The 24,242-nt window shown below is 40.5% G+C and overlaps 1 protein-coding gene across 6 annotated transcripts; it reads right to left on the bottom strand.

Moving 5' to 3' along the window:
- Window positions 1–2,987: 2,987 nt before the first annotated feature.
- Window positions 2,988–22,829, bottom strand: DEPDC1 (DEP domain containing 1). 6 transcript variants are annotated; one of them, XM_080406709.1, is made up of 12 exons: window positions 22,203–22,829; window positions 20,975–21,240; window positions 20,155–20,305; window positions 18,845–18,963; window positions 18,280–18,410; window positions 17,914–17,961; window positions 14,516–14,656; window positions 13,155–14,033; window positions 12,413–12,585; window positions 11,276–11,452; window positions 10,815–11,000; window positions 2,988–3,759 (listed from the first exon to the last, which is right to left on the bottom strand). In XM_080406709.1, exons 1-12 carry the CDS (start codon window positions 22,812–22,814, stop codon window positions 3,619–3,621), a joined length of 3,024 nt encoding a protein of 1,007 aa, XP_080262835.1. In that variant the 5' UTR covers window positions 22,815–22,829; the 3' UTR covers window positions 2,988–3,618. The 6 variants fall into 6 exon arrangements, 5 of the variants coding, with proteins under 5 accessions (XP_080262835.1, XP_080262836.1, XP_080262837.1 ...); XM_080406710.1 differs by having other exon boundaries at window positions 13,155–14,006; XM_080406711.1 differs by lacking the exon at window positions 22,203–22,829 and adding an exon at window positions 21,525–22,152.
- Window positions 22,830–24,242: the final 1,413 nt, after the last annotated feature.

The following is a 24,242-nucleotide window of genomic DNA, read 5'->3' as shown; positions in this document are numbered from 1 at the left end:
AACGCGAGCTTCTTGCCTAATAAGTTGCTTAACTAGAATACATAAATAAATAAAGCATTTATGCAACACTTAACAGGTTGAGTTATTAGAAGCAAACTTAGACAGGTACTGGGTTTTTAAAAGTAATTCCTCCTCTGTATGCCTGTAGTCAACGTCTGTCACCTACTATATGACTATTATCTACAGGACATTAAAGCATTGCTAATACAGGCTAAAACTGGGCTAATCTTGGTTTCTCACTTACAAAGCCTTCCTCCCCAGGAGAAAGAGCAAAATGATATATTACAAAACATGCATGGTGCCAGAAATAACCCAGTTAGCAGAAAGTTTCCGCACTAACCCCCTACTCCTGCAAAGCTAACATAAGACTAATTTAGTATTAACAAATTTGTGTGTATATATTTAACATACACTTAAGTATCACATGCAGAATGGGAAGGTGTGTTTGCCTCATTTTCCAGGGAAGATAACCTGAGAGAACAGCAGTGCAGTCTCATGGTTGCAGACCATAGCAGTTACATACCAAGGTGTCATAGAATCACGGCATGGTTTGGGTTGGCAGGGACCTCCAAGACCACCCAGTCCCACCCCCCACCACAGGCAGGGACCCCTGCCTACAGCCCACAGGCTGCTCCCAGCCCCATCCAGCCTGGCCTTGAGCCCTGCCAGGGATGGGGCACCCACAGCTGCTCCGGGCAGCCTGGGCCAGCGCCTCGCCACCCTCACAGTAAAGAATTTCTTGCCAATATGTACCCTAAATCTACCCTCTTTTAGCTTAAAGCCATGCCCCATCATCCTATCCCTACATGCCCTTTGTAAAAAGTCTCCCTCCAGCTTTCTCGTAGCTCTTGTTTAGGTTTTGTCAAGTGTATATCAATTATCAAAGTGACAATCCTCAACCAAAACTCTCATCTGTAACACCAAAGTATCTGACACAGTCTGTGAACTTGTACGAAACTACTGTGGAGCCTCCCCATGAGATGCCAAAATTACCCAAACCAGGTAAAGAGATAAGTAGTCAAGATTTGCTTTAATTTTAATGACTGGTTTTATGACAGTTACTGTAAGAGCCTGCGCATGCAGGCACAACAATTCAGCATCTTGCCCTAGGAATGAGCAAGACATCACAACAAAGCACGAAGGATTCTGCCTGCACTGCACAGCCCAGAACTCTGCAAGGTAACAGATAACCAAACAGCTCTCACAAAGGAAAAGCACTCATCTCTCTAAAAGACCTAATTCCATAAAGCACAAAACTGCTTGATGTAGAGGAACGAAGGCAGTGGGTTGATCAGCACTGATAACATGCAGCTGTGGCCTTGCCTCAGCGGCAGTGAGTTGATTGACATGGATGATGTGCAGCTGTAGCTCCTTCCTGCTAAGTGGTTAAATAGCCCTGAGGAGTGTGGGAGAGGGGGTCAGATGGAGGAGGAGTGGGGTGGTCTGACCTCTGGAGGAAGGAGGTACAGCACAGACAGTAGAATCTGACCAACAGTAAAGCCTTGTTGCAGCCTACTAGTTTGTTTGTGCTGCAACAATTGGTGCCCCATGTGAGGCTGACTGAGTTGGACTCTGACTACAACAGCTTAATAAAAAATAAAACCCCCAAAACCCTAAAGTGAAAACAGTTGGACTTCAGTGTGTTCTCCAGTCCAACACTTGCAGCGCATCCCTTCCATTTTCCTGCAAATACAGCCAAAACAAGCAGTTTAAAAATCATCTCAAAGCAGTATTACAACTGAAGTGTAACAGAGACACAAATTCCTCACAACAAAACCCGATTTCGACACTGTTCCAAATGCAGAATAATTTCAGTGTATGGCACTTTACTGATTGTGACGATATGAGCTTAAAGAAACCCTTAACTGAAAAGCAGTGGGAAAGCATTATGCAGAAGAAGAGAAATCCACCTATCAGCCTGGTTACATGAGGGACAGGTCACAGCTTGGACAGGGCCCTGACAAGCGATCAGACCAACCTGAGAAGTTCAAGCACAGCAACACATGAACAGCAAACACCTGAGACCTGGAATTGTGTATATATGGCTAACAAAGCCCAGCACAGCCAGCACTTCATAAAGGAGACAGACATTGTTCCTCCCTTTGGCACGGTATTGGAATACACAAAAATTACTGGATATTAACAGAATTTACAGAAATTATATATTTTATGCGATAGCCTCATTTCCTCCAAGGACCTTCAGCTCATGACAAGATGAGAGAATGTGCTCAGAGCAAGCAGCAGATCCATTAGTGCTCCTACTTGCGGGATATGTTCTAGAAAAACCTCCTCACACATAACTTGAAATTGTTGCAGTACATACTAGTCATGTTTCCAGATCACATGCAGCAGCATCCACAGGTCTCATGGCAGAGCTTATGCTTGGCATGTTGGCAGACTACAGCTCCAAATCACATCTTTCCAAAACGACAATACTTTTAATATATCAAGGAAGCCTTAAAGGTGCATTCATCTTTTTGCCACTATTTTTAGCCTGTTAAGAGGAAAGGGATTTTTTTCATTACATCTTATTTAAAATTCTCTTGAGCACCCAGGCTTTACACCTACATACTATGAGCATTTCTTTGGGAAAAACAAACAACAGGATTTCAGGCTTCTTTTTTTTATGGATGCAAATACGCAGGAGAAAAGCACCCATTTTTTTCCGAGCCCAGTACCAAACACTAACATCACTCACCACTTGTGACTAGATTTTTGCTTGGATCATATCTGTCTAAATATTAAGCTGGGATCTCCTTTATGAAAACACTTCGAATTATTCTCTCACAAAAATACTCACAGCTTTATACTCCTGTGCGGGAGCCTCGGCTCCACCAGAATTAATAAACAAACTCTTAATTCTGAAAAAAAAGATAGGAATACTTAGTGTATTCCAATTCTATTCATTGTCACTTCACATATCATCCATCACTTTATCATGTTGAGAAATATACCAATAGAGCCAAAACAAATTTTCCACGAATATGTTAGAAATATATCTAAGACTTTTAATAAAAATAAATATATGGAAGCTCATGTGAATTTTACAGATGAGATAAACAGAAGTATTTTACGGAGTCAGATAATCATTTATTGATAGTGAATTTCTGGCTCCCTTAGAAATCACAGGACCAACTTTTAAATTAGGCCCAAACTCAAAGAACATTGTTTAAAGACAAGTATTTTGCAACTTTTAGTCAGCGGTTATTCACAACATACAGACATTTCATAATCTACAGAAACTATGATAAATGGCACAAATTCCTGAACAGACATTAAAAGTTATAATACGCATATCATTAGTTTTCCATATGAAAACCATATATAAATTTTTGGTTACTAATAGCCTCATGCTTATTTTCACATTTATTTTACCAAGCACAATATATTGTAATAATTTTTAAACAGATAAATATTTATTACTCTCTTAGCAGTCATTCAAGAGTTATCTACACAGAAAAAAAAAAAAAGTTATTTTGGCACCTTTAAACATAGTGTCCATGTAAACATTTCTTCCTTCTACACACAGCCACCATCAAATTTCTGTAGCAAGTGCCCTTTGGTAAATCATTCATACATCCATCCAGCAAATAAATAAGCAGCTGAAGTGTGGTTAAGTTAGTATCTTAGGCTACGAAACCTTGGTTTGCTTAGGCTAAGTATTGGTTGTTTGATGGTAGGTTTGTTCTCAAATAGCATAGCTTCATTTTCTGTAGTTGGAAATCTGTTCTGGTAGATCAGAGGGTATTCCTTCTGAAACTAGAAAACACAAAAAGCAAAAATTAAGATAAAATACCAGACCACAAAATATTGTAGTGATAGAACAAGGAGGAATAGCTTTAAACTGAAAGAGAGCAGATTTAGATTAGATGTTAGGAGGAAACCCTTCTTCATGGTGAGATGGCGAGGTGCTGGCCCAGGCTGCCCGGAGCAGCTGTGGGTGCCCCATCCCTGGCAGGGCTCAAGGCCAGGCTGGACGGGGCTGGGAGCAGCCTGGGCTGGGGGGAGGGGGCCCTGCCCGTGGTGGGGGGTGGGACTGGGTGGTCTTGGAGGTCCCTGCCAACCCAAACCATGCTGTGAAACCAGAAACTCCAGCTGTGCAGGACTTGAGCACAAATTGCCTCATAAGGATGCATATCAGCAGGAGGAACAAGGCTATGGGCACGTAAAGTAACTGCTGTGACACTTGAGCAAAGCTGTAGCTCTTTGTCCTTCGAGTTCACAACTGGTAAACAATGAGTCAAGCAGATTGTATCAGGCACTTCACCTTCTGTTGAAATGAGAAAAGCTTCTAATCTCATTTTAGTCCCAATGATTTTTAGGATTATTCTAGTCACAGCAGCTACGAGCAAACACTGTAGGATTCTATCTGCCTTTTCTCCATTTGCAGTGACAGCCTGTAGTTGCTCACCGTGCCGTGCTGATATGGAGAAATAGTGTGAAATGGGGACAATGGACATCGAGTGTGATTGTGTGTGTCTGCTCAAGGAATGTGGGTATGGTGTCTGGTCACATAGGCACACAGCTTTGAGGAGACAACTACAGTTTTGAGGAGACGCCTGCCCTTCTTCCTCTAACAAAGGGGAGACGGGGAGACGCCAGAGGGGAGATGCCTGCCCTTCTTCCTCTAACAAAGGGGCTATTTAAAAAAGAATGAGAAAAGGATGAGAGATATTCCAATGCTATCTAGAGGGAGGGAGTGCTAAGTTTCCTTGCTGAAGAAGATCAGATGGTCACAAGAACATGAATCACCTACAAACCTGCAAGACCACCACATTCCAGGCAAAGGACTGATAATAAGCGGGTTTAGGTAACGAATATGTATAGGCGTTAATTGAATATTCATTTGTTTCATTGTATAAATGTGGGATGGTTCGTCACTTCGGGTATGCACGCTTGTGGAGGAGCGATCCCCCGTGCATCTGCGCGCAATAAACATACCTACTTTATAACTTTTGAGTTATAGAGTCTAATTCCGTACGTCAGTTTTGGCGAGCCAGGCAGGAGGATTTCTGCTCGGCTGAGGGACCAGCTGCGGAGCGGACGCTCCTAGGCGCGCCCCGGGAGATTTCCTCGGAGGAGCCTCCTCTTCTCAGCTGTTCACCCGGGAGCAGAAGAGAACCCCTGGATCCGCGGATAAAACGGTATGTTTAGTAACGGGGCGGCTGGTGAGACGCACGGAGACGTCCGGCGCGCAGCGTAGTCCCCAGGAGGAAAGGTACCTTGGGAGGGGGTTTGCTGACCAAGGGGTGGCCGCTAGCGATCTTGAGGGCAGATCGAGCAAACCCGAGGTTACTGCCATTCCTAAAAGCCCGGAGGCCTCGTGATGGAAAGCGGGGGGCGGGACAGAATAAGGCGGAATCTCACAGGAACAAGAGGGACCTCACAGCAAAAGTAAAAGGGAAACTTTTGCGTAGGAAAAAGAGGAAGCTAAAAACTTCCTTTAGGTTGTCTTAAGAATTGGGGAATTCCTAGAATGTAACAACTGAAATAGCGCTCTGTATCTTGTTTGTTCTATGTGTTGTCTTGTTATATGTTCAAAACTCGGAGTTATGAAATGTATGTTGAAAAATAATAATATTCTGGTAATTCGTGGCAAATAGCGGAAAACTTAACACTCTGCTCAAGACCAGGAAAAATTGGTTTTTTGTTGTTTGTTTTTTGGCAATTGTTCATTGAAATGCATACTTTGTGAACTGTCAGTGTTCCTAAAAGTTGTACATAAGTGCACGGTACCGTATAACATACTGCTTGTGTGACTGCGGGCTGCCCGGAGAGTGTGAATGGTGTGATTGAGATGCGCATTTTGATTTTCCGTGTATAGCTTAATTATTTTGACTGAGTGTGAGTGCAAGAGTGCTTGAGACGCGCGTTTGAGTGCAAAACGAGTAAGAAGCTCTATCCGCGTTTCCGACCTTGGGTGGCTAAGGCGGCCGGAGAAAAACAAAGTAATTAAAATTGCAAAATGGGAAATGGAAGGAGTAAGCCCTGTGAAAAATCGCCCTTGGGTTGTATATTAAAACATTGGAGTGATATCGTAGGGCATGGTGGTACCGAAAATAGAAGGAAATTGATTAAATATTGTAATCAGTGGTGGCCTTTGTATAAATTGGAGTGATGCGAAATGGCCTCAGGAGGGAGGAACGTTAGATTACAACACTCTCCTGCAATTAATGTTGTTTCTGAGGAGAGAGGGAAAATGGGATGAAGTATCATATGCAGACATGTTCTTTGTCCTCCAGGACAAACCTGAGTGGCAAAAGGACTGTGGATTAGTACCCCCTCGGGATCCTATGGTACTAGCACTAGAAAGAGTGCGGGATTAACATCACCTGATCTTTGATTATGGCTCTAGAAAAGGATAGGAAAAAAAACCCCTGAGACCTAAACTAGAAAGATGTTCTTGTTGAAATTTTTGTGTTAAAAAGCTCAGGTTGCGGTTCCTTCTGTGGAGCAACCAGAATGAAACACGTTGTAAGACAAAAACTTGTACTAATGTATGTAAAACCTGAGGCGGGGGTGGGTGGAGAATCAAAGACCTTGTGAAAGTGTTAAAGTATTGGGGTGAGTTTGTACAAACCCCCGTACCCCCTCGAAGGTGCGACTGAGTCATGCTGGATGCATGGCAGGGTGTTTGCTATTTGCCTGCGAAGGCTGATATGTAATAACACAGACTTAAAGCAACAAGTAGCAGATTTGCATTCAGGGTAAGAAAGAGTTAAAACACAAGTGCTGCTGCAGAGGCAGGCTTGTGTAACCTGCAGAGCAGGAACAGCATCTCCTGCCCCGAATCCTTCGGATGGTGGGGAGGAGGGGGTTGCTGTTGCTGACAATGTCACCCCAATTGCTGCAGCATTTGCAGTACAACAGGACCGGTAACGGCCCCTTTTAGGGCAGGGAATGGGTATGAGGTGGAATTTTAGTGAATACGAAACCAACTTATTTGTTAAACTTCAGTAAAAAATAATAATAATTTGTTACAGTTGTGGGAGCTGCTGGCCACCAGGAAAACATCCTGAAACCTTTACAGTATAAACTAAGAAAACAAATAAGAATGCCAAATTCACCGAAATCTTTGTTGGGATGAGATTTATTAGAATATCTAGACGTTTAAAGAAGGAGAAATGAAACTAAAAGTTAAAAATGATCAAGTAATTGAAATATTAAGCTTATCTTTAATTCAACAGAAAAGAGGACCTCCCTGAAGTAAAATAAATTTTTAACCAGGTGTATCTGAAAATAAAAGGTGAAAAATGCTTTACCTGTTACAGTAAAAATGATAAGGGGGAGGCTTGCCCAGTTCAGATAAAAACAATATCCCTTGGTCAGCAAGGCTGCGGGGATATTGGCAGAAAAACTGAAATAAAATACACTCTGTAGTAGTTCTACTAATGTAAATCTGTGTGTTTTGCCGTGACAGTGACTTGTTATGGGATGTGCAGATGAAACTGCATTGACAACGAAGTACAAGGAATAAGGTTGGTCAGGCGCCTCCTACCATAGTCAAGGGCAAGACTGGGTTGGCCTCTGTGTTTGCCACCAAGAAGAATCTTGAGCTCCGCTGCTGGCTGCAACCCAGTAGGCGTTGAGCGGTGGGAACATATGCCATGCCAGACCTTGATGTGAGGAATGGCCCACTCTGAGGCACTGATTTGGAAATTGGAAACCGCCTGGCCGACCATGAGGCCAGACAAGTAACAGAGGAGGTAGGAAATGAGGGATTATCCTTAATACCAGGCGATAAAATCCAAAACTGTAAGTACAGATCAAGAGCCAAACTATTCTAAAGAAAACTTCAAGGTAATTCAGGACATGAATGATAAAATAAAATTAAGTAAGTGGACTTATTTAAGGGATGGTCATATAGTGGTACCATCCAATTTAATATGGACCACAGCCCTATTATTAATAAGACGCATTGGGGAGCTGATGCTTTATATAAAAGTCTAAATCAGAAATTGATAGGGCAAAACTTGTATACTGTAATAAAACAGGTGACTCAGCAATGTGAAATGTGTTTATGCAATAATCCCAATAAAGCAAATAAAACTAGGGAACATTAGTAGAGGAAATGTTCCAGGGCAACATTGGCAGATCGATTTCTCGGAACTTCCTTGAAAAGGGGGGTATCGATATTTATTGGTACTAACAGATACCTTTTCAGGTTGGCCAGAAGCCTTCCCATCCAGAACTGCTAAAGCCCGGGAAGTGACCAAAATACTGCTCCAAGAGATAATACCTAGGTTTGGAGTCCCAGCGGTAATGTCCTCGAATAGAGGACCACATTTTGTGTCCAGAATAGTGCAACAGATCAGCCACCATCTAGGAATAGATTGGCAATTACATACCCCATACCGACCACAATCGAGTGGCCAGGTAGAAAAGATGAATCAATTCTTAACAGTATGGTACACCCCATTGTGATCTTATTGATCAGTTTAGGAATTTCCTTAATACTAGCCATTATGTTATATTTGTGGGTTTGGAGAATGTTTAAAAGGGTAACACTTATGTATGATGCTTTATATCATTCGGGAAGACTGCTTAAGTAAAAGAATTTACTTAGTTTGATAGAAAAGGGGGGATTGATATGGAGAAATAGTGTGAAATGGGGACAATGGACATCGAGTGTGATTGTGTGTGTCTGCTCAAGGAATGTGGGTATGGTGTCTGGTCACATAGGCACACAGCTTTGAGGAGACAACTACAGTTTTGAGGAGACGCCTGCCCTTCTTCCTCTAACAAAGGGGAGACGGGGAGACGCCAGAGGGGAGATGCCTGCCCTTCTTCCTCTAACAAAGGGGCTATTTAAAAAAGAATGAGAAAAGGATGAGAGATATTCCAATGCTATCTAGAGGGAGGGAGTGCTAAGTTTCCTTGCTGAAGAAGATCAGATGGTCACAAGAACATGAATCACCTACAAACCTGCAAGACCACCACATTCCAGGCAAAGGACTGACAATAAGCGGGTTTAGGTAACGAATATGTATAGGCGTTAATTGAATATTCATTTGTTTCATTGTATAAATGTGAGATGGTTCGTCACTTCGGGTATGCACGCTTGTGGAGGAGCGATCCCCCGTGCATCTGCGCGCAATAAACATACCTACTTTATAACTTTTGAGTTATAGAGTCTAATTCCGTACGTCAGTGCCGTTCATCAGCGAAGTAAAAGCAATGATGCATACTGTTTGAACAGCATGACCAGCATTCCACCAGCCTCCTGAGCAAGGCATGGCAGTCCCCCCTGTGAAGCCACGCTGTCCAGCCAGCATCAGTATCTATTCTGTTTCTGCTTGGAAAGCTGTCTTTCAAGAATCGCAATAATAAATGTTTTACCTAAATGGAAACCAAGATTCAGTGTAATTTGAAGGTCTTCTCTCAGGAAAACTTACTTTACTTAACCAAGGGAGTTATTTTTCCATTCCTGCAGATATACAACTAAACAAAAATATCTGGTTTCAGAGACATGTTTCTGACGTTTTGCCTGTTTCCTATTTAAGGCTTCCGTAAGGAATGAAAAACAGTAAGTACATCTATACACCAGCCAAAGCTTTCTGCTGATGGATTCAGCCTGTGGAAAATGACACCACTTGTAACTTTTGGTGTTGATGCAAGTTGCGCCTAACCCTCTAGGAAGTGACATGTATTTGGCTTTCCCCAATTCAAAGTATCAAAACCCAATCATCCCACAAGTTGTGATTTATCACACCACTAGCTCTCCCAGCACAAACGGCAAGACTGTAACGATATAGCTCCGTTTAAATTTTTAAAATTTACTTTCCTAGCACATGGCCCTTACAGTACAAGCTGCTTCTGGAATTTAGTGGGAACCAATTAAAAAAAATATTAAGTATGTACTTCAAGTTTTACTTTAACTTTAGAGGATTTTAGTTTATTTTCTTCTTCTCCACTTCACCTGCTTTAAGTGCTGCTGGGTATCACTTCTTACTGCTTACTAACTCCCAAGTTTTAATTGACTGTAACTAGTCTTCTTTACATGCCAGAAGAATGAATTTGAACAACAGTCCAGCCTTCGCTTCTACAGGACCAAAAAGTTTTCACAACACATGAAAGTCAGCGTCGCAGAAGCTGGGGGAGGGGTACCAAAGAGAAAAATGTGCTTGCTCTGAAAAGCTGCTTTTTCAAATTTGAGTCACAAGACTCGCTTAGGAGATTCTAGGACAAGTACAATACTATTCAATTGGTCAGAAATACTTGCCAACGGTTTTCCGAAAAAGAAAAACCCCTCCAGTATTAAATCCTGCCAGAATTGCTGTATTTTAGCTTTAGTATTAGGCAATACATTAGCAGGCCATAGAAGTGCCAGATAATCTTGAGCAATATACATGTTACAAAACACAAAGCTAAGTCCACAGGAAAGAATGTTTCAGAGCTGTGAACAGACGAGTTTGACCTCTTAAAGCAAAGCACTGCTTTTATTGCCTATCGACTTTAAGCCCACCTATGGCATTTTAATGGGAACTTGTATGGCTGGTTCTCCACAAGAAATCATGCTGTAATTCTATCACATATTAGTCCGCAGAGAGCTGTATCTCAGAATAATTTTACATCAGTTTTAAACCACTGTTTGAACACTGCTGCTGCCAGATAGCATCAAATGCTGTATTAAACGGTCTTTAAAATCCTAGTCAGAGCATGCAATCAAAAAACCATTCAACAGGTCTCTTCCTCAAAATAAGCATGTCTCTCTATACAGCCTGCTCTTGTTCTGTACCAGGGTCTAGTGACAGGGATCCCGTCCTCACAGAGGCATTTTCTTAATTAGATGATATATCCACCAAGTTTCTTACCTGTTTTAACTTTTTCTTTTTGTCTTTCACAGACAAGTTTTTATCTTTGATAATGTTCTCCAGGAGCTCTGCCACTGCAGCTTGAGAGGTAGAAACCTTTTGTTCTTCAAACTCCTGAGGAGTTATTTGTTTGCAGTATGAATATGTTGGCAGTATGGCACAGATTTCTTCCTTTGGGTATTTGCACTGAAAGAGAAGTTGAAGGGGTCTGCATATACTCAAATGATTATGCACTATTTCAGTAAGAAAATACCTAACAAAAATCTAAGCATACTGACTTAGAGTGATATCAGAAGTTGCAAAATATTAGAACATAGCTAATATCTCTGATTGCACCAACAGTTTAATAACAGTTTGCATTCAAAATATGGTTTTACTTGCAGTTTTCCCTATCCAACTTTCAGAAGTAACACACATGCTGCAATTGGCAAATGAACTCAAACTTCTATCACGCCACCAACCTCAGCCATCTTCATGTATTCTATGTGATCTTGAACTGCAACCTGCAGGTAGGTTGGTACTTTAAATATTTCTTGTTGATGGTCCATTAGAAATGAAACTAATCTTGTAGAAAGTAGCTCATCAAGATCTACTTCTTCTGCACAGCATAGCACGCATCGAGAGAAAGTCTGTATCATCTAGAAGCATTTAGCAGATTGTTAGTACGCACAGGTGAGGGATTTGCCGCCTTTGCAGTCTACACAGTAGCACAATGAATTCTCCAACACCAACTTTCACTACAATCTCTTGCCTGCACCACTGGTCAAGACAGGAGGAAAACTGATTACAATTTTTTCCTCATTTGAAATAAAGTAACTTCTTATAATATTAGACTTGTATTTGATTCGAACAGTACTCTCAGTTACATATTTCAAAGAGGTAATAATAAGAGATTAAGTCTTACCCTGCAGAAAAGCGTGCATCTTCAATTAGCCATCCTGAGACAAGTAAGATGATAAAAAAACCTGCAGAGCCAGCCTAGTCAAGATCTAACGCACACCAAGCTCCAGTTTTAAGTAGCTTTACAAAACATTTTTACAGCTTTCATATGTCCAGCCTTTAGTAGGCTTATTTTAACTTAGCATGTGCAGGTACTTTGTTGTTTTAACTAATCTTGTTTGACAAAAATCTTTAGTCATTCCAATGAAAGCTGAAATCCAGACTTCAAGGGTAATCTTTAAACCCACTAGGCAGAAAATTTACTTTTTTGGAACTGATTTTGTTGTCACTTCACACGCACAACTGTTTAGCCTGACAAAGGTTTTCTACAGACACTTTGCCAACACCTTTTAAATTAAATGGTATTTAGGTGAGAAGCTAGGCTAAATGATCATTTGCATTCTGTTAAGAAATTATTTCCCTTCTCCTCCCAAAGTAAAGGAAAGCAACACCGATATTTGAAATACATTAAGATGGAGACAAGAAAGTGCTTGCTTCAAGTCGGATTTTTGTAAGTATTCTGGAAATGAAAAATCCACCCGTTAATCACTATTTATTTGCAATGAGACAAGAACCTCAAGTATGGAATACTGCTAGTATTCTCAGCATTACTTCAGCAATGTTCTTAAAACAATACACTGCACTCATGATTCTCTTACCAAAGAACGTGTACCCATCGCATCATGCAGTCGTGGCATATCAACGTTTTCACTGATCCGAGAGATCATACGCATTAGGAGCTGAATCTTTCTACGATTTGGGGGTGGAAGTAACAAACAACATATTTGTAGTGCTTCAACAGCAATTCTTTCTAAATGAGGCTGAAGGAGATCTACAAGTTAATTATAAAGATAGCTGTCATTAAGGTTTGAACCAATTTTCAGGATATTTTTATCTCAGAGCAAGAAATATTTTTTTTCCCCAATGATAACCACATTTCATAGAAATCATCTGTAACATAGGAAGTGTTATGCAGCCTTTTCTTGTGCTGTCATCTTCAACTTGCTGCATTATGATAAAACTGCTGGTACAATTAAGACCAAAATGTGATTAAGAAATGACACCAATGGTATTCCCAGAAGTATGTTTGTGCAAATTCCCTGCCTCACTTTGAGACAGTGTCTAAGTCACTTATCACTTACCTGAGCAGGAAGATGATTTACTGACACATCAAGTTTAAGACTCCAAAGATACTACACACTACTGTATGTTAGCAGAGGTACAAAGAGCTACCTTTAAACAGCACAATTTAGACCCAGATTCTTTTTTTTCTAAAAAAACCCCACAGATCATGTCAGATGCATATCAAAAAACCTAGCAACAGTGCCAAAGATTAAGGAAGCAGAGATTAGTTAGTCAACACAATAAGCCAATACAACATGCTTTAGAAAGCCATCTTACTTTGCGTGCCAGTCAATACATAAGAAGAATGAGTGAAAGAGTATTGTGAGAGTTCTGTGGTACTTTTGTAGAGTCTCTTTTTGACGGTGATATCAGAAACTTCAGTCCTGCCATCCATTGAAGCAGCCACACCAGAGGTATTTGGTTTTCCTTGCCCACAAAGTTGAGGCCTTGGCTTTACTGTGATTTCAGCAACCGGTATATTAATGCTAGCGTAACTTTTGGAATTCCACTTGCCATGTAAACTCAGAGACCTGCATATTTCCTTCAATCCCTGATTTTCATTAAATAGCTCTTTATCCTGAAGAGTTGAAGCAGACACCCCCTTGATACCATGGGTTTGTTTTTGACATGTGTTATCAAAACCCAGCTCCAGTACAGAATTAGCTTTATGCTCATACAGCAATGATTGTTTTCGATTTCTTGTACCCAGGATGATGTTCACATCACTTTGGCTGAGGAAATCTGAATCCCCTTTACTGCGTATACTTGAAGTAGGATCCCCAATTCTTTCCAAAGAGTAACATCTTGTCCTAAATGTTCGCAGTGGGTCTTGTTCATTCCTGAAACTTGAAAGATTTTGACAACTTCCTCCTATTAGATTATCAGCACTACCTTGTTTACATGTCAGTTTATATCGCTGCAATTTCTTTACACATGGGTTTTGAATAGTTAGCTTTTCTGAAGAAGTCTTCCTGGAAGCTTTATATTCTTCCCTTTTTTTGTCAGGCTCTTTGCAGAGTAGGCTTAAAAGAAGACACTCAGTTGACTTGAAAGAGTTCAAGTGAGGAATTTTTGAAGGTTGTGGGTCACATTTCTCATCTTGGACAGAATGTTTTCCACTGCATATATCTGGAATTGTGATGTAGCCACACATAACTATCAGAAAATGAAATATAAGTTAAGATGCCAGTGGTATGAAACTGAACAAGTTCAGAAAGTTGCTAACTGAACAGAGACGTCAACAAACATAAGACACTGATTTATAGTTGACTGTTAGTAAAACTTAAGAAAAATTTAGCTCAGTTCAAAAGCAATCTAACAAGATAATTGCAACCAACATGCAAGAATAAAGAAAGTTAACACACTGCAATAGTGAGGGACAGGAACAAGCACGTATTTTTAAGTTTTTGTTATTGCATATTTAGAATGTTAGCTCAGACAGAAATTTATATAAGACATTATAAGACAGAGCTGCATTTCAATTAATATTGTAATACAGAACGATAGCATTGACGACCTTCAGGTGACTGAAGCTGCCATACCGATTAGGGGGTCAAGGTCTGCTTTGAATTACACATTTCTTCCCCAATCGATACAAACTTATAACTTGCAGTGATTTTTTCTGAATTCATACATACCTAAAATATTAACAAAAAGTTCATAGTATTCAAAAGTAAGCAACGGTTCAGGGAGATTGAGAAAGTAATCAGCAACTGTTCTGAATACATCTCGTTCAAACCCACTGTAAGTTGGTTGGCTCATGTCATTATTTCTAGGCCCTAAAAAGAGGTAAAGAAAAAAATTCACAAAAAAAGTTTCATAATTGTATTATAAAAATAATAAATAAATAAAAATCAAGTATATTCTTGTAGGAATGACTTTCACAAAAAGAGAATCATGACAGCAATAGACAAATATTTAGTTTAGCACTGTACCATTTGTAAGCAAAACCAGTAAAATATTCTATGTAGCCATTGAAGAGGTGTGCTCAGTTTCAACAAGCTGTTCCACACCAAGAAAATAAATGAAAACTTTATAGGTTTCTCAGCAAAATAATAACGAACTCTTAGGATTTTCCTTCATTTCCAAAGTACAGTTATCCCAGTTCTCCCACAGGGAGCTCTACCTTCTAGATCAAGGCACTCATCCTATAACATACTGTGAACAGCATGCAGACTGAGAAGCCGGCCAATACAGAATCAATATATACACATCGCTTTATGCATAGGCCAAGCAGAGCTGGTCAGTGTCTTCCCTTTGTGGGGACCTCCTCAGTTCCTCTATTCAAATGGTTCACCAAGAGAAAGTTTTGTTCACCACTACTCCCGTGGTGAATCACAGCTACAGGCAACTAATTTTCTTCAGAAGACAGATGAGCAACCCAATAACCTAAGAATCTAGTTAATAAACCTTGTCCGTGTTGCTACAGGCAAGAAAAGGAATGAATGGAAGTGGTCCTAGTACAAACAAAATTTGATGTTTTCTAGATCTTTTAACCCTGATGTTATCATACTTCACTGAACTCCTACAAATGAAATACACTACCTTACAAAGCCAATTCCAACAAATTAGGAGATGGCAGTTTAAATTGCACATAGAACCAGGGAAAATTTAACTTTTGATACAACCAGATTTTATAATCACAATCACATTAGCATACAGTACACTAAAAATATAGCAGAGCAGTATTAACCCTGCCAGTTTCAGTATTTTTAGTGTTCGCTGTGCAAAGTAACTACCACCTTAATCATTTCATTACAGTATACCTAGCAGATGCAGAGATAAAATCTCCACTTGAACTAATTCACTCAAATTAGAAACTCAGAATTCAAAAAACCAGAAAGTTTGCTTGCAGTTTTCAACCCACAAATACAAAGACCTATTAGTTCCAAATAGAGAACTGATGTGGGGATTAACATATTGTAATGCTCAAAAAACAGTGCTCGGCTATATTTTCCTCCTCAATTTAAATCCACTCACCAAGCTCTCCCCTTTCCTGCTTTTCCTAATAGTGCTCTTCATGTAAGAGGCTCTATGTTTTTGCAAATGCAGTTGAAGAAAAAAAAAGAAAAAAAAAAAGAAAAAGGTCATTTTCACAACAGCGTACGCTGCAAACTGAACTTCTGAAGCCATACTAACCCTGGAGTGACACCTACCACAGTTCCACTGTGCAGCTAGGCACATATGCTAATGTATAAACACACACCATGCAATCATGTTATAGCTACTAAAGCTTTGAGAGGAGCTAATGAAGGAAAAGGGGCAAAAGTTAAACAGCAGGGCAAGCACACGTAGGAAAATAGCTCATCATCTCCGATTTCATTTGAAAGGCACTCATCTAACTCTAGCATGCCCTGTTAGCCATTTAAAGAGGCAGTTGTGGGCAGTGGGGGTAAGAGAAAAGTCAGTCCGTCCTCTGCTTCTCCAGAATCTTTTCAAAGCCTGCTTCATAGAGATGCAAAGCTTACATCAGTGCAATCTGTATGTGTTTGTAATACTATTTCAAACACATGTGACAAAGGAAGCCTTAAAGATGGATTCTGTGAAGTTTCATAAAAATCAATGGCACTGCAAAGGAGAAAGACTATTAGTACCACACAGGTCTGCTACAGCACATGCTGAAGAACAAACCCACTCCTTTAGCAGCAAGAGAATCCACATCAGACTCTGCCATTAAACTGAACTTCATTGTATTCACCGTGAAAGCACTTTTTTCCCCCCACTAATGTGTGAAAACCTGTGTTAACTGCATTAGTTCAAGGTAAATACTTTCCCAGTAGTTCCAAGGCAGCCACTCAAGTACATGTAACACTGATGCCTTGGGTAACAGATTTGTCTTTTCTGAAGGTTTAACATCATGCCTTTCTAAATTTTACATTTAACAAAAAAATCCAGAGAAAACAAAACACAAGCACTAAGTTTTCAATAATTTGTAACCACTTGTAGTTTTTCTGCTTGGTATTTCATACATCAATACCAAAACAAGGGATAACTGCAGACTGACTCTTAAGCCTGCAGACAATGACAGTTCAGCTGTCAGAAAACATGTTTAACAGCTAAAATGTCTGACTTTAAAAATCCATCTCATCTACTAGGCAGTGATTGGTAAGATACTGAAGGCCTTTGTTTTCCACAGATGAACTGTAACTGTAAAAGGTGTCTTACAGAGTTTTAAGCATAAGATTTTTCTAAAGATTGCTTGGAGAAAGAGGTTGGGAAGCAGATAAGGAGGTACTAGAGGAGCTATACTCCAAGTCTGGGATCCAGGAACAAATCAGAACTCTTCTTTCTGTTGTCATGACAAATTTAGTAGACTATAAAACTGACTATACGTGCATGCTTTTACGTGAAACCCTTTGCAAAATTTTATTTGATTCCTTCCAAGACAAATTAAAAAAAAACCCTGTGAATTGGCCTCCCTGCTTTAATATGAAATGTAGAAACTGTTTTAGTCCAGCTCAAAGCCAGTAACTGGAAAAAGAAAGTCATTTTATTCCTGAAAAAAACATTTTAGAAGAAACCACACAGAGGTTCTGCCCAGCCACTCAAGTTTTCTCCCTGCCTGACTCTGTTACTAGAAATTATTTTTGTAAAAAACCCCAGTTCTTAGCTTTTTCATAGCCTTGGACAGAATGCTTTCACCAAAAGCTTACAGAGTTTAATTAATTCTCCTGTACATTTCATGGATTAAGGAAAGCTGAAGCTCCTCTTTTTCCACTAATTTAATCTGTTGCCAAAAATTCATAACACAGAATCAGACGATGCAGCCTAAAAGCAGAATAACTAGCCTGATTACTAAAGGACTGATACCTTGATTACCTGAAATATAAAACCTTCAACACATATTAACTCTTTGGTAACGTTTCTGTTCGATAATTTGATATGGATTGCTGTCATTGCTTCTTAGCATATCAAGGCACTTGGATTACTTGTAATGTTTGATTCTGGAAATTCAGTTGATCTTAACATACAACTATATTTCACTTTCAACTCTCAAAATACATTTCTGGAACTTAAAAACTATTCAATGACTTACAGTATGAGAGGCATTTCATAGCTGACAACACCCAGTGTGGGAGGTCTTCTAAAATAAACAAACAAGTACATTATTGATAGATAAGTCCAAAGACTTAATAACAGACACAAATAATGGCACAAATTTATTGAATAATACCTCAAATACAAAAGATCAAGTTTAAAGCTAATTTTAAATATTGGTACACATGTAATATAGAAGTGAATGCGATATACCTACAAAACCTTCAAGACAAATATACTGCACTGTACCTTCATTTGGGAAAAAAGTGTAAGAGACTATGAAACATGTTACTTCAATTATTATTTGTTGTAATTACACCATATAGAATCTTTAAGCAAAACCAGAAAAAAAAAATAATCTTACCTGATTTGTTCTGCAAAATAACAACACCATGTCTGCTTACGTTAGTCATGTTGTATATGACATACTCAGGAACTATCTGTGTTGGCTGCAAAACTTCTTCCAAAGATGGGAGGCCTAAAATGGTTTGCAAACTGTGGGGAGTGAAAGAGCAGATGTTGTCCAGAAGGTTTGCTAGTAATGAATGAAAACAAGTTATTTCTGTATCTATTCAAACAACAGTTACTTGATAAGCTAGTTTTCTGTTTAATAAGTTCTCACTTCCAGAAGGACTATTTAAGGACATACTTTTTCCTTGGACAAACAACAAGAATCAGTAAGAAAGAGCATCTATGGTACTTGAAATATACCTCGACTCCAACAATAACAAATATCTATAAATTTCTTAAATGCAACAATCCAATGTTAATAAATACACTAGAAAGCTTATGTAAACAATAGCTAGTAAAAATACTCAACTTCGAACATAATTTTTAAAGCTTAAAAAAACTTGTAAGTGAAAAGCTTGATTGGGCCATTACACACACAAAGCATATATACAAGAAGGTCCTTTTTATAATGTGCTTACTGTATTAGAATGATATTTCTCCAAGTTTCTTGCACATATTCCTGGCTTATTTCCCTCCCATGCAGTGTGTCTTCCTTGTTTTCTTCTATTATATCACGTTTTGTTTTTCCTAATTTTTCCTGAAAATAAGTGGTTTATACCATAAGATAAACAAGCCTCTTAAGATAATTGAAAATCAAGTAAAAATTGTTCTGGACTGATAGGTCATTCGGCAAAACATTAAATTCCAACACGAGCCAGGGTGTGACTTCAGCAGTCTCAGGACTGAAATGTAAGCATACCCAACTAAAAAGCCAGAGCACACTATGAAAAAGAGACCTAATAACTCAGAAGTCAGCAGTTTAAAAGGTAGAAACACATCAAATCCAAATGTATTACTAAGTGTGGTATTCTCCTTTAGGATCACAATCTAAATTTAGAAAGTACGCACGCGCGTGCACACACACACAAATCTCAAAAGATTAAAAGGCCAAACACATTCAATCTTTTTCGTAAAGCAAAAGAATTAAAGAATTTGTGCCTTTTTATTTGTCCTAAATACACAAACAAACATAAAGTTTCAACAAGGACAGATTGCCCAGATCATTTCTGCAACTCCACCTTCCAGCACTCCAAATATTTTAAAATACAGGAATAATTCTGCACTGAAGGACACAAAACCAAATCCGAAAGCAAACAAAAAACCTCCCATACTGATGGCCTAAGATGCTCAATTGCTTATACATGTAGATATAATTCAAACTCTTGTGTAATCTCAGATCACACTGATGCAAAATTACCCCTATACTGCAAGGGGTGTGTGCAGTGACCTTTCTTTCTGATGAAGTAACATGGCTGGGTTAAGAACACTCTATCCCTCCACTTCCATCCCAGTAACTATTGTCAGTAAGTTTAGAAGAAACAGCTTCATTTAAAAAGCGTACTTAATTTCTTCTGTCAAATGCACAATCCCTTTCACTTGCTGCCAACATTTCAAAAATGCCATGTTACAGTTACAGCTATGATTTTGCACATATGTATTTTGTTTAATTATGTACAGGTTATTTAATAAAATCTTGTTTTGTACATTGGAGAAACAGCACACATCACCAAGACACTTCATTATCAAATATAGCTACATCTTCCTATTATGCCTAATAAATGTTCTATTTCGCTGTCTAGGAGAACCTACCAATTTATTTCTTAAGCAGGAAGGGAAGATGACGCAACAGAACAATGTCACTAAAAGGTGATCGCTTATAGTTTTGCTTTGTTTGTTTGTTAGGAATAAAGAAAATACATGGCAATTGTAATTATGTAAGAAACATTACCAGAGACTGTAGTGACTCATGTTTCTTAAGAGCTCTCCTGGATAAATGTGGCAATTTAAAAAGTCTTTCTTTGTCTCTAGAGAAGTTTTCCAAGTTCTCTTTTGGTGGACATGAGCTTGGTAGAGGTTTAACTGGAGATGTCGAAGGAAACCTGTAATGAACATGAGAGACGTTAAAAACATTTACAATAGATTAGAAATAAGAGGTTACTTAACCAAACCCATACCTTATGATTCCATAAGATTCTTAAGTAATTCAGGAAATTAAGAAGAAAAATACTGATTTTTTTTTCTTTTGAATGTCATTTAATATTGTTTTATACATTAGCTTTGGGCTAGTGTTCTTGGTTCCAAAGTCAAGCTGAACATACTCAGATACTTATTACAGCACTGAGACCAGAATTCAGGAGGCAAGGGCCATTAATACCTTTAATTTTAGAATTCAGGGTAGGCTCTGTTTCCCATTTAAGATTTTTTTGTAAAATATACAAGAAAAGTAAACACAGGACTGGTGGCATAGGGCAGAGCCACAACAATAAATTCTCTTTGGCTCTCCTCCAAAGCCCTTGAGCATAGCATGCAAGCCAGCGAAAAGTTTGGCTAGACAAAAGCATGGAAACAGCCCTCAGCATACAGGCTGTATGGTCTATACTGCAAGTCAGAGTAAAGTAAAACGGTGAGTGGAGTAAAACAGTGCTAATAATGAATTTTTGGCCCAACTGCTCAACCCAAAGCAAAATACTTCTGTGGATCTGAGCATAAGATTTTAAAATAAAATTCTCAACCTGAAAAGCTCTGCTAACTGGTCTTCATTTCAGTACCTGTATAGTGCACCATTGTCTTCTAAATTTTCAGATCCCCATCTCCCTTTTATATCTTCAATTACATGATTCTTGAGAAACTTTCTCAATAGCTGAATAGTCTGCTGCCTAGTAACTTCAGGACCAAAGTTACTATTATCCCTTAATACTTCATGCAGCCAGTCTATGGCTTCTGATGCAGTAAAACAGCTTCCATGTTTTTTTAAATGTTGCCTGTGTTTCCTTAATGGCATGCCTGCTCGGAAATATTTTGTAATATCATTCCACTGCATGGGAAACAAAACAACAAGGAACATTAAGATTAAAGTCTGAGGTTGATCATTGTAAGTCTCAATTAAAACAACATTCTATTATAAGCATATACATGAAATTACATTAATGCTAACAAATACTGATAGTTATACTGCCTAACGTAGCAGCATTCATATAGAAAATTCAAATCTAAAGTTCAGAGTAAAGAATGCACGTACATTTCATTTAGGTTTTTATCACCTCCTTCTAAAACTGAAAATAAGGTTGGCGTTTCACAGAGATAACGAGTTTTATTGACCTGGTCTGCACATGCCCAGCATTTTACATCAGCTCAGTCTCCTGAGGCACTGGCAAACCACAGCCTTCAAGTTTGCAGCAGCTCTCAGACACGAGATGAATCCAGCCGTCAGAGTACATAAACACCAGTTTTAAAGTATTTTCTTCCTTTCCTATTTACTCGCACAAAACTAGATGGAACACTACAATTAGCAGGACCCTCTTATTAGGCTGTCGCTCAGTTCCCCGGAGCAAGGCCGTGCCGGGGAGGGAGCAGGGCGCCTTGCGCTGCGTGACTGCGCTCAGGGTGGGCAGAGGGCCATCTCCCACCCACAGCACCCACCTTCCCACGCCGCGCACCCGCACAGCGGCTACCGCGGTCACCCCAAAAACCCAACGGCCTCACATTGCTCCAGGTACCCCTGAAATTGAACCTGGTCAGCGGGGGCCCTGGATGGTCAATATTAATTTGCACTTTACCCCTGAGAGAGAGGCCGAGGCTGGCGAGAAGACCCCTGAAGAAGAGACCCCCTGGGGGAGAGCCCGAGGCTGGCGAGAGCCCTCCTGAGGGAGAGGCCCCGGGCGCCGCGGCAACAGCCGACTTTCCTCCTCCCACCCCGCAAACTCGCCCCAAGCCAGCCCGCAGAGCGGAGCCCCCCGCCGCCAGGCCGGCTCGGCGCCCCCAGCCCGCCGTCCTCACCAGCTTGGTGGCGCGGTAGGGCCCCGGGCCAGCCGCCCGGCTCGCCATGTCGCTGGGCACAAGCCCTCCAGCCGCCGGGGCGGACACGCACCAACTCCCACGCAGCCCAACGGCCGCTGCCGTTTGAATCAGCGGCGCGAGCCGCCCGCGGGCGCTGATTGGCCGAGCGGCGGGCGCGTTGCCGCCTGACGTGAGGCGAGGGCGGGCGGCCGTCTGAGGAGAAGGGCCGGGGCCGCCTCCGGCGGGCGGAGCGAGGCCGGCCAGGTGGCCTGCGTCCTCCGAGCAGGCAGGCAGATGTGTCCCAAACAGCGACAGGGGTATAGCGGCATCCGCCTGGCCTTTGGAGGCGGGTGTTGAGCCGGGTGTTTGGTCTCCGTGCCGTTGATCCAAGCTGTCCCTCGGAGGGCCGCGGCCGTTCACGTCACTGGGTGTGGCCTGGCCCGGCGGCAGCGGTGTCGCAGCCTGCTCCGGCGGGGGCTGTACGCCTCGGCCCAGGTCCCTGCCTCCCCTGCGGGGAGGGTGCGCTAGGAGCCACGCACAGGCACACAGGTCAGACCTTAGAAACTCACCTTGGTTATTTGTTAAGATGAGGGGAAAAAAGCCAACTCGCATTACAGGATTTAACTCGGTTTTCAGGGCGTTTTCACAGACACTTAAAGAGGCAGGTGTGCTTTATGCATTTCTTGAGTCCTGTGAGACAAGCATGGCACTTGCAACTACCTGAAGACATTTGTTACTCCAACTCTGGGTTCCTCACCCGGTGTGTAAGAGCTGATCCGCACTCACAGCCGAGATTACTTGCATATCCATGAGCGCCAGGTGGTAATCTACAAAGCCAGCACACCTCAACAAGAACTTCTCATACACTTTGAACAGTTGTTTACAAGTATGTTTAATCACAATTCTCACTGTTCTTACAAATGTTGTCTCTGTTTAAAGGTACTGATTTTTTTTTATTTTTACCCCCCAGGCTTTATAGGGGCCTCCAAGAGGGTGGATATTTGGTGTGCTAATTAGGATAGTTCACACATAGTTCCACTAGTTTTCCCGCTTGCTCTCATCAACTATTTTGGTCTCCTTGACCTTATCCTGTGCCGTAGCTTGACATATTTATGGTGTCTGTTCCTTCTCCCAAGGCCACGTTTTGGTAGCTGTTGGTAAGCATTTAACTAACATCCTCTGTTTTTCAAAATCCTGCTTTTTTTTCACTATATATATATATATATGTTTACTCTTTCCCTCCCCCCCCCCCCCCAAGTAAATATCACACACACTATCTGCTTCCAACAGAAAGCACATTCTTTCAACTACCTTGTGTCATCCTGTAAATTTCCTACAGATATAGGTATACTGGAGACCACCCCCCCAAAAGAAAAAAAAAAAACAAACAACAAAACCCAACCCCAACAAACATTGCATAGGTTTTGCTGTTTGTTTTAGGTTTTTTTAAGTGTTTTCTTTCTCAGGACTTGTAGACCAAGTACACTTGTAACCTGAGGAGTTATAAATACCCCACGAGCATTTTAGCTCATCTTGATACAGCCATACATTGCTCAGACATTTTAAGCTCATCACTTAAATTTCTTTTATAGTCAATAAAGATGCACAAATACCTCAGACACTTTTATAAGAAGGGATAAAAACTTCAATGTCGTGAGAAAACACACCAGCATAATAAGGAGTTTTAAGCAATAAACTCCAAAGCTGCACACCAGGAAAAAGAATAAAAAGCCCAAGTACCAAGACCCACAGCTACCTAGCCAGTACTAGAGCAGTACTGAAAAACCCAATTTCTCAACTCCTTACCCTACTAAAAGAAGGGCTGTTATGCTTTTTATGCCTAACAAAGTAGTTGAGGGAGCCAATCAAAGCTGCAACTCCTGGTAACTTCTATCAACTGTGTGAGCTGTAGCACCTGCTGGTAAGCCAGCAGCTGTTGACTTATGAGTCAGTGTAGTAAACAATTAAAAATTCAGTGAAACTGTGTTCCTTCACTTACATTTTGCATCTGATTAGAAGAAGGTGTGTATTCTCTCACTA

Source organism: Falco punctatus (assembly GCF_963210335.1).
Source record: "Falco punctatus genome assembly, chromosome: 11".
Taxonomy (NCBI): Eukaryota; Metazoa; Chordata; class Aves; order Falconiformes; family Falconidae; genus Falco; species Falco punctatus.
The sequence above is the reverse complement of the archived record's forward strand: the minus strand, read 5'-3'. Positions and strand labels throughout refer to the sequence as shown.

What these genes read in the sequence shown, in the direction of transcription:
- DEPDC1 (XM_080406709.1), bottom strand. Translation starts at nt 22,814, where the DNA reads ATGCGAGTTGGCTTTTTTCCCCTCATCTTAACAAATAACCAAGGTGAG. An exon ending in TATGAAATGCCTCTCATACT is followed by an intron (nt 14,657 to 17,913) that starts GTAAGTCATTGA and finishes ACCTCTTTTTAG; the next exon opens with GGCCTAGAAATAATGACATG. An exon ending in CGATGGGTACACGTTCTTTG is followed by an intron (nt 11,453 to 12,412) that starts GTAAGAGAATCA and finishes AAATGCTTCTAG; the next exon opens with ATGATACAGACTTTCTCTCG.